Source organism: Bombus vancouverensis, chromosome 12, assembly GCF_051014615.1.
Source record: "Bombus vancouverensis nearcticus chromosome 12, iyBomVanc1_principal, whole genome shotgun sequence".
NCBI lineage: Eukaryota > Metazoa > Arthropoda > Insecta > Hymenoptera > Apidae > Bombus > Bombus vancouverensis.
Genome location: NC_134922.1, coordinates 9,317,149 through 9,329,888, shown reverse-complemented (window position 1 = coordinate 9,329,888; position 12,740 = coordinate 9,317,149). Strand labels below are relative to the sequence as shown.

Sequence of the window (12,740 nt, the reverse complement as noted above, 5' to 3'; positions counted from 1 at the left end):
GTGAGTAGTGGGAGAATTAACGTATTCGAGTTACATGTACAAACTGTTTGTTCCATTACTGGTTCATAGAGAATAAAGTGCCAAGTATTAGGAAATTTAGAAAACGTACAGAAGTTTCACCTTCTTAATTTTATTCATAGAAAGCATGAGTATTCACAGATAAGAATTTTACTTGAGCGAGGTGTTGAGCGAATTTGTTGAGCGAGTAACCGTGTCTTATCTTCGATTCTTTAGAATTATGGTATCCTTGAACTATTAGTCCAAGATTCATAGATGGCAATCACAGTTTCTTAAAAGGCATTGCTTCCGTATTTTTCCTGCTTCTTACGCTGTTATTAAGTATGTCAAATGTCTCGTGTTCTCCATTTTTCATCTTCCTTGTTCGTTGAATATTTCATTTTTTATTCCGTACGTAATCGTAGAGTCTCGGTTTCTGATCTTGTTTAATTCACAAGTAGTAATTACGATTTCTTAAGAAATAACATTCCTTCTCTATTTTTCCTCTTTCCTAACGTCGTCGCTGCAATAACCTAATGCCCTAGTTATAAGTATAGTTAACAATCAGAAAAACGTATAAAAAATTTCTTTCATTTTTTCTACTCGTTATATATTTTCTATTTTCTAAGTATTTCATCTTCTAACCTACCAATTGTAAAGTCTCAGTTCCTCGCGGTATTCGATTCACAAGTATCATTCATAGTTCCCTAAAAGATTTCCTTTGTATTTGCCCTGTTGCTATTCGATAGTCGTATAGCGTTTTCAAAATATTAGAACATTCGTGTACGTATCGTTCTAGCGTTCGATACGCAAGTGGCTCATATATTTTATCAACGTAACTTCCTCTGTATTTCCCGTATTTCTCACGTGATTATTAATTAGGTCGCGACAGGAACGAGTAAACGAAGTGAATCTCTCCCTCCCACGGCGCGGCTCGATGTCAGTAATTCTTTTGACATCGTCGAAATCCAAATATTGGAGGCAAACATCGTTCTCTCTCCCGGTGCGGCGGCGGCGGCGGCGGCGGCGCTGCGAATTTATTTGCACGCCGCTCGAACCGTTTAAACGTTCCTCCACTTGTCGTATACCCTCTCTCTCTTTCTTTCCTCCTCTTTCCCTTTCTTCCTCTCTGTCGCTCGGCTATACGGCAGAGAAAAGCGAGAAGAAGAGGAGGGAACAAGCCGTTAGGCAGCTCGCGCGCGCGTGGAAGGGACCACGGGGCGAGACGGAGAGGAATTTTATTTCCGCTCACATTAATTTCAACGACGCAGAAGACGGTCGCCACAAGGCGCAGCTTGAAATTACGAATATTATGACTTCAACCAGTTCTCAGAATTCTATGTTTTTCATTCTTTAATCTCGGCCTCCTCGTGTTTCACACCATATCTTATGAACACACTCGCCCTCTTTCTAGCCCGGTAGCTCGTCGTCTCGTTTCTCTTCCCCGAGTTTCTCGCAAGAGAAGAAGCATGGTTGGTGTTCTCTCGCCTTCTTCACGATCCACCTAACCGTGCGCGCACGTGAATCGTCTCCGCGAAGCCGAGAGAATAGTTAGAAAACGATTGTTGCACTTGCTGGCCGCTTCTACGTGCCTTCCGTTGTTTCACCACGCGCGTCCCTGTCCGAGACACGGTTCCGACTGCTTCGAATACCGTTTGAACTGGTTGAGGTAATGCAGAGATGATTGATGTCAGCAGTTTAGCGATATGGTTAGCTTTGAACTGCTATTCGCCGGTACAGTGACTTTAAAAACTGTTCAGTTTGAAACAGATAAGCAAGTGTTTCTAGGGCCAGATGCTTTCATCTTGTAGGACCAGAACACAGAGGTTCAGGACGATTTGAGAATTCTTTGTCGTTTCTAGGGTACGAGTGTCGAAGCGCAACGAGATCTTCTTAAGCCTGCAATCCTCGAATTTTTATGTCTGCATCATCATCTTGGTAAACAAGAGAATACTTAATGTCTAAAGACCTGTAGTAAAAAATCTGCAAAAGGTCATATCCTATAACGATTAAATATGATTAATGAGTTCGTCGCGGATCTGTCACATGACGTGGAACAATATAAGTATGCAAAATACAGGACTCCTTACAGTGTTAAATAAACGAAAAAAATCTCTATCTACGTCTTACTTTTTCAATTATTTTCATAAAAGTGTGAATTCGTATAAATATCCACTCTATAATAGCAAACGTACGATCCACAGTGAACGAGAGTGAGAGAGCGAAGTTCGAAAGTGCAATTTTACGCCAAGCATACTGATACTCGAAAGCAATGTCAAAAAGAAGTAACGTCTCAGGAAAACAATTACACACGGACCAGAGGCAAACGTCGTTTTCCCGAACGATCGAGACCCACTCGAGGAAATACGTCGGAGAGATAAGCAACGCTTATTTTAAGGCTTTAAGTCGCTGGCGAATTTGAATAATCTACCGGTATTCCAGCAGACACTTGAAAAGCCACGAGGCCCGTCCAGCCCCCAGGCCTGGCAACATTACATTCAAGTGTTTGACGAACGAACGCGTTACGTCGCCTGCTTTTTTGTTTTCCTGCTTCTGGTATCGGCATCAGCGTCGAGCTATGTCGAGTGTAGCCACCACTCTCACGACTCTGCTACTGTCTCTTCTGGCTTGCCTCGTACACGCGTTGCCAGAATTCGTGATCGTTCCTTTCTGCTACAGTGCCTTTTAGACCAGCGATTTTCAATCGCTTTTTCTACCAGACGAAATTCTCGATAAAAAGTATATTGTAAATAGATATGTTACAGTTGATTCCAGACAGGACATTCACAGCTATCGTCGTTTTTTGGCTGCTGTCATTTTTTCCTTTAACGATCGAAGGGAAAAGAAGTCGACGCCCCTCGCTAGATAGTTGCTTATCGCATGTTTCAAAAATATACCAGTTACGGTATATTATTGATTATGGCAATTCCTGTGCAACAAAAAGTAGAAAAAAATCGATAAGCATCGATCGACAGTTTCGAGGGTGAAATTTAAAAAATTGCGAAATGTGATGTTAATCGCATTTGGCTTGTGAACGATTCATCGCTACTGAATTTAAGCAAAGCGGAGGAAAAGCTACGGCGTTCGTTCGCTTTAGCTTGAACGCACCTTCAACGATCTTGTTGCACGCGAACGTTGACCTTCGATCGAATTCCCTCGGGATCAGAACGCCCAGTGGCCTGTTTCTACTCAATTTTTCTTCGCTACGATATATGGAGTCTCTGGTCTGTTGAGTCTGTTAGACGCGGTTTCTTGTACAGATTCCAAGGGTAGTGGCGGTGATCTGCTCGCTCGACGAGATGATTTACTGGGAAACTGGCAACGATGGTTACGCTCCGAGTAATTTATTACGAATATTACAATCTTCAGACAGATATGAATATCTCCAGAGATAACTGATTAAGTCCACTTTTTATGGATTTCTCAATTTCATTAACCAAGTACGTAATTAGTCGTCCGTAGGTAAATTGGATGGTTTGTATCCAAACCTAAATTCCACACCTCTAAAGAATCGTACGAAGTTTTTGAACACCTCTTAATGTTTCTAGAAAATTAGGCAATCGTTCCTTAAATCGACAGTTTGATCAATAAAAGCAGAAATCCATGAGAAAGAGATTGAAACGTGAAATTTCTTTTGTGCCTTCGGCGATCTAATTAGTGCTCGATGTTTGATGAATTGATGAATGAATGATGAATTTTTTATCTGTCACGGAGAGACGCCACGAATGATCGTAAGTTTGTAATCGTCGCTGTTTATTTATATCTATCCCAATTCGCAGAGCTTAGCGTAACGAAAGAGTAATTTTTCGAAATTCGATGGAAAATTTCTCTGTATTTTAACGAATGGAATTGATCAACGTAACTTTCCTTCTTTTCGATCTTCTTGAAATAATTGAAAAAATTCCAACTATATCTGCTATCGGCAAAAAGACAGGTTAATTGATAGAAAATTCTAACCTAAGTAATAAAGTTTATCTCGTAAATGACAGCGCATAAAAACCAGAATCCCGAAGAAACACCATTCCCGAGTTGTTTCCTCAAGTGTGACAACGTTCATTAAGGATTCTAGGTTTCAAGTTTTGCCTCGGCGAAAGAAAAGGAAGGAGCAAGTCCTAGGAAAATGTCTCAATATCCATCGAGCATCGCGAGCCAGCCCCAACCGGCTCTTCCATTCGCGGTAACCAGCCTGAATTCATCATCGTCGAGGCGTAACGCGCGAATCGTTTGCTCGACTTTTTTTTTCCTAATCATCCCTCAGTCCACGCGCGCGTGCGTCTTCCATTCAAATTGAATCATTAGGAGCTCAGTCGTGGCTTTTTGCAACCGTACGCGAATAATAGTCCGAAGAATTTCAAGGTTTCCCGCCGTGGACACTTTCCGACTTTTATTCTCGATGGGTTCGAGACCGGCACCCCAAGAATCTAGGCCAACGAACCAGGAATTTCTCTTTCCTCGAAAGAAGAGACGCAGCAGACAATGAGTTCTCAGGCGAAATTTCTTCCATGTCTATATCGAAAAGGAATTTTGAAATCCTTTTCTTAATGTTTTAAATTCCTTTCATTAATTAACAGCGATCTAGCTATTATTTGTCTTTATTTTGATAATTTCACTTATATAGCTTTCGCTTATTCAAACAAAATCGAAACATAAAGATTTAAGAATCGCGTCAGACTTGGGCTTAGTTAATTTTCATTCGAACGTTTCTTTAACACGTTGACTGCCACGCGAATTTTCCGTATCTTGTCTTGGGAACCGTGGTAGATTGAAAAAGAAAAAAATACACCAGGATATTTCATTGTTGCCAAATATTCTATTTCGTAATAGAGTTGATAATAATGATAATAATTTATCCGATTTACACTCCGCAGCCAAGAAACGCGAGTTTTCTATTTTTATCATTTTCTATCTATCATCCTTCCGCGCTTTGCTCTTATGCCATCGTTAGCCTAGTTACTATACGCCGACACTATACGCTACAAGTAAATATTATATTACATTTGCCAACACCTTCTCCAACAATATCATGTGAAACGTTTTTCGGTACCGTGTACCTTCTTTGAACCATTTTACCACCGTTAACGTGTCAGCAGCGCGCAAGGGTAGAAAAATGGAAGGATTTCACGGAGAAGAGAAAAGATGTACCTTGCGCAGCGACGACAAAGACACTCGGATCCCATTGTTCAGGGTCGATCGCGCTGCACTCCGATTCGACGGCCCGGTTCTACGTACGTACATGTGCAAACAGGGTGATAATGTATTCAAGGTCCGCCCCGTTGGCGATGGTGGGGGTGAAACGGGGCGGCCCGCTCGCTATACGTACTGTAACAGATGTTAATTATCCCTTCTGTGTATAGTCAGCAAAAAAAGAGCCTGGTCTCTCGCTCGGACATATCGTCCACTCGTGTTACATCCCCGTTAAGAATGCCTCTTGTGTCCACGCTTCGAACAGACTCACGTGGCCCGCCTAGTACGCACGCTCCAATCGCGTTCAACTTCCGCCGTGCCCACTAGGGAAATTCACCTTAGATCGAATTCTTTTTGCTCAGTCAAGTAGAACACAGTACCTTCCACGTGTACTGGTTTTTCGGCTAGTCCGAAAGTCCTGAATAGTTCGTTAGATTTTGATCGAAGTTGGTTGGATTTTGGCCGTTTAGAGTCTGCGGACGAAGATAACTTTTATGTGACCCGGTATCGACGCGATGTTCGTTTAGTTCATTTCTTCAAATAATCAATGACGTTCAAACATTTCAGGCATCGCGTCATTTATGTCGAAGAAACGGAGATAAGATACCCTTTCCTTAATCACGAAACCAGTTTCGTTCTCGAGGGGTTAATTGGACGAGGATGCGTAAGAAAGTCGAGAAAGGAGAATCGCGAATGCCGTTTAAAGCAAACCGCAAATACCTGAATCCGGCGAGAATAAAAGGTCATTCAAATTGAACAGTTTATTAGAACGAGGTCTCATTTTATGTGCATAAATTATTAAAATTATGTAAAGTATTGTTAGGAGTAAGAAATCGTAGGTAGAGGGAAATATCGGCGAGAATCGTTGACGAATTTACTTACTGTACGCTGGTGGCAAAAGTGCCAGAAGCCACCACGACGCCAACAAATATAGTTCGTGAACTGCTTGCGTACCGTTCGCGAATAGTAACGTGGGTCCAGCATCAGGGTTGAGTTTGTCAGTGAACAAGTAGATCAAGAATGACAGCTCGTGTCTCGTCCCGTAAGTCTACGGTAGAATGGAAGATGTTCTTGTCGCGGAGGGCAAGATGGAATTTCGGAGCGACCACGTCGGGGGAAAATGGTTTCTTGTGGCGCAGCTGAACGGTCGCGTTGCCATATTCGTCGGGGATCTTTAATGGGGCAGTTTTAGTGCGGAAATAAATAACCGATAATGAACCAGGCAAAAACGGAACTAACGATTTTCAGGCCGAATTAGGCAGCGAGCCATGGATGCCTCCGGCGGAGTCATCCAAATCGATTGAGAGAGCTAACTGGTAATCAACAGCCTGAAATAAATGATTAACGAATGATGAAACGAGAAGAACGACTGCCACAGTTAATTCAATTCCTGCGAACAAGTTTGTTGGCTTTTAATTGCTTCCACATTAACAATTCTATGTAATAATTGAGATCGAGATAGTGAATTGAAAATATGTATATATCACACCACCTCTATTGCATCGCAGATCACAGAATTATCTACCACGTTAATAGACTACGTTTCGGCTCGCGAAACAAATTTCTTTTGTATCCTTGTGAAATTTGTACGTGATCGTTAATTACGAATATTTCACCCTTCATAGATAAACTGGGTTGTTCATATTTTTGTGAATATAACTTCAAAATATTTCGTATTATTGCGTGTATTTGCGTATCACCAAGTTTCCCATAAATGCGTAAAAATTAACCGTTTCTGCCTATCGATGTCTCTGCTATATTAATCCAACCCTTCCTAAGTTAAATGCTCGATGATATCTTCTTTCAATGGACTCTTTCAATGAAAATAAAAATTTAGCGGAAAGAATGTTTAAGGGTGAAATTACGCTCGACTCGTGAGCTATCCAGTTTCCAATTGCTCAAGTTCCACGAATTGGCGGTTCCGAGTGATCGACGACTAATTCGAAAGGAGCATCGAGACGCTACGAAAATGGACGCGGTTTCACCAACGTAGAAACGAATTGTCCCTCGTTTCATGTTATCGCAGGCCCGTCTACTCGGCTGACCGAGCAGCGCTCGTATATCAGCGTAGCTTTTGTTACGGCGACGTGCCTTTGTTTTCGCCTTGTTCTCGCGTCTCGTTCCAGTGGTGCGAACGTGGACGGGTTCTTGGTTCGGCACTCGGCAGCCTGTAACAGGCCCGGGCAACACACAGGGGTTTCGCTGAACTTGCTTTAACCCACTTTCGCACTGACACAGAAATAGATAACCGAGACGTGTCGGGGAATTCTTTCCACGTTCCGACGATTGTGTCAGCTGTGCAGGGAACCACCGTTCCTTATTCTCATTGGTAGTTTATTAGCCAAATTTAGGGGAAACATCGACTCGCGGTAGAAACTGAAGATATCAACCCTTTGCAGTTTGAGCCACGTTTAACATTTTGCGTGGTTCGTGTTCTGTTTCTTGATGGATTCGTATTCGATCGAATTTTTCATAGATTGTTGCGAACAAATTTTTTTTGTTAATTACTGATAATGCAAATAGATTTCTTTGAAAAATATCATTTCTCAGAAATGAACTGCGATAAAACTCGTATAATGCGACATGCTAGGAATTTTCACAGTGTTGGACTATCAAATATGTCGGATTATTGGATTGTATCTGTAACACATGAGAGCGAGGATAAGTAATTTAAGAAACAACGATGATTGATGTAGTAATGCAGCATATTAACAAAAATAAAAGCTACATAAAATAAACATGTAATTTCCTTAAGCACTAGAATCGCGAAATCAGTAAAAATACTTGCTATCAGATTCTTCGCTTCCGCAATTACCTAAGAAACACGCAAGCGTTTTTGATAATATTAGTAAGACAGAAATACAATTACATTGCTTCAATTCCAATTAACTATATACGTATAACGTACACGTACACGTTATAGCGTTCATTTGCTTCCATCGTCTAAATATCAAATGACGAAACACCATCGTGATGAAAACTATGCGATCTATCAGAATTCTATTATGCATTGTCGAATTCAGTTCAATTCAAGGCAAGAAAAATTAGTACGATTAAACCATCCAGGTGTAGAATACAAATGAAAATGACGTTTGGTCGTGTTTTTCTGTTTCAGAATGCATTGAAGAGCCGGCCGAGTGAGGAGATTCGAGATGTCCGCCGTAACCAGCCCGTATGGCCCCAGTAAGACACTCCCTTTTGCTAATGTATCACCGCACAGCAACCCCTCGTTACGATACTTTAGCGAGGAAACATAGCCAGCCTTGCAATTGCGTCATGCGCCGTCCCGTTTGATCGAATCGTAATAGCCGCGCTCGGCTCCTTCAACGATTCCAAGAACGTTCAATTAACGTTCGTACGGACCGGTTGAATTCTAATTAATGTTAAAAATTCATTCGCGACAAGCGGGCAGAACGGCCTTCGCGTTGCGCTGCAACATACATCGCGTCCTCCAGTTAAACATCGCTCGATTCGAGATTCGCAAGTAACATTCGTAATTAACGAATTGATCCTTTGAATTCCATCCTTTGTATCTGTTCGATCGGAAAAATATTCAATCTTCTACTGGATTAAATAGAGAAGTAGAATAAAGCATCGAGAATTCGATTAATAAGGCCGATTAGGAAGAATCGAAGGAAACGAAATATATATCGAGTAACAGTTAGATTCGTCGCGTTGCAGCACACCTGTGTCCAGTTAGAGATCGCTCGATTCGCGATTTGTAAATAACTTTTGGTCCTTCGAACTGCATCCTGTTCGACGAGCCTCGACCGATCGTGGCAGCGGGGTCTGGATTCGCCCTAAAGCAAATCGATTCCCCCAATCGTGTGTCTCTCGGATTAGAAAAATCGAATCTTCTACTGGACAAAGAGCGGATCTCTTTATCAGGAAAAATTGCAATTTTCACTAGATCAGAAGTAAATCTCTTTGATCATAAAGATATTCGATCTTTCAGTGGGCCAAAATCAAAAAGTAATTTAAATAGATAAATAGAAGCTGTGATACTTTGCCTAACAAGGATGATTAAAAAGAATTAAAGAAACGAAAGATCGATTGTAAGCTAAGATTCCTCGCTTTTCCGGGTCTGTGGACCCAATATTCACCCCTGTATCAGTGTCTGATGCTCCGGTTGCTTTCCCATCAGCGGAGAGTCGAGTGTGAGCTAAGATTCCTCGCTTTTCCCGGGTCGAAGGACCCGGAGTCTGCACCTGCCTCGGTGTCTGATGCCCCGGTTCCTTTCTCATCAGCGGAGATGCTTTCCGACTCGGTGTACAACTACGCGACGACCCGGCGGGGGACCGCCGATCAGGACAGCGACTCCCAGTACGAGGGCCAGGCCCAGCTGCAGATCACGAGCATCCAAAAGCCGCGTAACAAACGCAAGAACTTCAAGCCGATAAGCAGCCGGATGGTGGAAGTGTCCGATGAATCTGAAAAGGAGGACGATGAGTTGGAAGCGTTGGAGGAGAGTTCCAGTGAGATATTGGAATACGAGAGGAAGACGATGCTGTTGCCAGCGGAGGATAGATCGAAGCAAAGGCTGAACAACAACGAGGTCAGCCCCATGGATCTGTCCGTTGCCACCAGGCCACCATCTTCCGAGGCTGACGATGACAGTGGGGATTCACTTAGGCATAAGTTCATCCTGGAACAGCTCAGATCTCAGAAACTTTACTCCCCTGGTACTGAGGTGAGTATCTTCATCTATGGTGTTTCTTGTTTAATACATACGCTATTGATATTTGGCTATTCATATTTTATGCGTATCGATGACAGGTGTTTCGTATCTACTCTACGCTTAAGACACATTTTGGTAACGGGAAAACGTTAGCTGAGGCGAAAATGATACGAAGAACGCAGCAGGCTTAAAAGCGAAATTGACTTGACTCTACTTTTCATTAATTAAGTACACGATTAACAGTGAATTCTCAAGAAACAAATTATTTTCACGAAGATGATTAAATAATGGTAAATTTAGAAAACAGCGTTTCTAACGTTATTCTATTTTTTAATTTACGGAATTAATCAATGTGACTGCTGTGCTTTTCATGAAGCATATCAAGACTGCGAATGTTTATTCAAATTCATATTTTTATAACCATAGCTAAAGAAATGGAACCTAAATAAAGGATTTGTTTCACTCGTTAAACACGTATAAACGAATATCTGATTTTGAATGTTTTCATATCTGAAAATTTCTCATAATTAAACAAGCATCCGTACAGTCTAGGAATATTTTCTGTTCAATGAATAATGTTCCAATTCCTTGCCCAAGGAAGGGGATAAAATAAAACGAAGAACAAGAGAAACAAAATAGGATGCAAAATATAAATTTAAACAACCTGAAATTAAGTAACCTTACATTAAAACACAACCTGTTACATGTGTTATTATCAACGGTACTAATTAAGGGTTAGAAACTAATTACATGTAATATTCAGAGCGTGAGATAAATTTCTGTTCAAGTGCCATTTCCTTAGCTGTATTATTAACCGTTTATATAATACGCGCGCAACGGAATATTTCGTGTTTACTTTTACAACGCTTATCGGCGTGCAACGGGAAAATTTCGATGCAACGTCAAACGTTATGACGACTTCTAGTGGTGTCTAGCGTGCTTGGTGGAATCGCACGTCGGTTAACATGCGCAAAATAACTTGCATAGGAATTCATTCGCGTCATTTCATTCACGTGACATGTATCGATCGTCCACAGGCCAGGAGTCCGAACTCAGAATCGTCGGAGAAAAGTGGAAGCGGCGTTTTGGATACCGAATCGGGACGATTGGACGATACTCCGTTCGAGGATGATCGAGGGCAGGACGGTGACGGTGAGACCGAGTGCGAGGAGAGGAAACCCTTCGAAGGAATGAGGGAGTACGCTGAATCGACTATGCAGGAGTTGTTGGCGATCTACGGGCTGGCGGGAGGAGAATTGGCCAAGTCAGTGAGCAGACAGCTACCGCCGACCTTTCTGAACCCTCCGACTGGTCATCAGCCTCACGGTAAGTCTTCCTCCTGCTGATCTTGCTCTTTTAACTTACAATGTACAGTTTTCTTTAAAAAAAAAAAAAAAAAAAAAAAAATAGGTTCTCTATGCAACTGTTATAAATATGAGACACGTAGCTATATCAATTTCCCTAATGTCAGTGTAGTATTTAAATTTCGCGCAAGCCTATAAATATCTACAATCTGCTAACAAATCTCTTAATCAAATTTTTTTTGCATACCATTCGTATTATATTAGTACGATATACGATACGCATTTCAATTTATCTATTATCGGTGTACCATTTGAATTTCCCATAAACGTATAAACATCCGCGACCTAACAAATGTCCTAATCGAATTACAACTGCAACTCCATCACAGGCCAAGCTCGTTATTTGCAAACGTCTCTCCGACCATGTACATTTATTTCTATCCAAGACTCACCTAGCGAGCAATTAGAAGTAAGCAGGTTAACAGTTGTTAACTACCGTCTTGCGAGAACAAACTAGAACTTGTCGTTCGCCGTACAAGCTTCAGCTAGAGGCTATTAACGCGTGGGCGGTGCTCGAAGCTGAAGGGAGAAAGAGAGAGAGAGAGAGAGAGAGAGGGAAAGGATAAAACGGTTGGATCCTCGATTTTCAAGGATCCCACGAAATACCATCGGTTTGGAAGAGCATCGATGGTGGTCGCGTCAGGTTCCACGAATCGTTATTATTCGCGGCAGGACTTCGCACTCTTCGCTGAAGAGAAATTAAAGGCGCTCTCGGTGTTCGACGAAATCGTTAGTCGAGGCAACTGTCGCACGTTGGACGATTGGTTGGCATCGAATTCGGGGTTGGGCTACGAACAATTGACAACTGTAACTGGCTGGCATTCGTGATCGTACTTGGCGGAAAATCAATTTTATTCAAACGCATGGTATTCACGACCTCGGCTCTTTTAACGTCGTTTTATCGCCCGTCAGAGAAAAAGGAAAACTCGGCGTTAACGTGAAATTAGCTTGGTCAGATTAATTCAACTATGGAGATTCATTGTTTCTGTTATCGTAACCGGGCTTATCGATTATACGGCTGGTTATTCTCTCCGATAGATTCTTAAGTGAAACGAGGTTACCGCGAAACCACTCTGATCGATCGAGAAAGAATCGACTGCTTTTGTTATTAAACCGATCTCCTGCGCTAATATTTAGAAACTGATGATATTGACGAATTGACAAATTGGGAATCGTAGGGTGTAAACTTGTCTCGTACAATTTTACGCCAAATAGGAGAGCTTGTAAAATTTGTTTGTACAATTTCGTTGTCCCATAATCGAAGTTGGCGCAGTTCTTCTTCCTTGGCTCACAACTTTGGGCATAATCTAAATAGCGCTTCTAATTCGAAATGACTGCATCTCACTCTAATTGGCAATTTTTCCTTCTCGATGATTCTTCTTCTTATTCCGACAACTTTGAACCTGATCTAAATAATTCGAATTTTAAATAGATCTTATCTTAGCAACTCGGTGCGGTTACGCAAGAGAGGTCTTTTCTTTTCATTATTTATAGTCGTATCAACCGGTTGAATGGAG

General features: G+C 41.7%; 1 protein-coding gene across 6 annotated transcripts in view; it reads left to right on the top strand.

Moving 5' to 3' along the window:
- Positions 1–12,740, top strand: part of LOC117155571 (zinc finger protein castor homolog 1) — a 122,964-nt gene that overhangs the window by 41,776 nt on the left and 68,448 nt on the right. For 4 of the 6 annotated variants that reach the window (XM_076623186.1, XM_033331682.2, XM_076623187.1 and 1 more), the window contains 3 exons: positions 8,297–8,364; positions 9,326–9,871; positions 10,897–11,185. In XM_076623186.1, coding sequence (XP_076479301.1) covers positions 8,356–8,364; positions 9,326–9,871; positions 10,897–11,185 — 844 coding nt within the window. In that variant the 5' untranslated portion in view covers positions 8,297–8,355. The remainder of the gene's footprint in view (positions 1–8,296; positions 8,365–9,325; positions 9,872–10,896; positions 11,186–12,740) is intronic. The other 2 variants (XM_033331683.2, XM_076623185.1) reach the window with 1 other exon arrangement.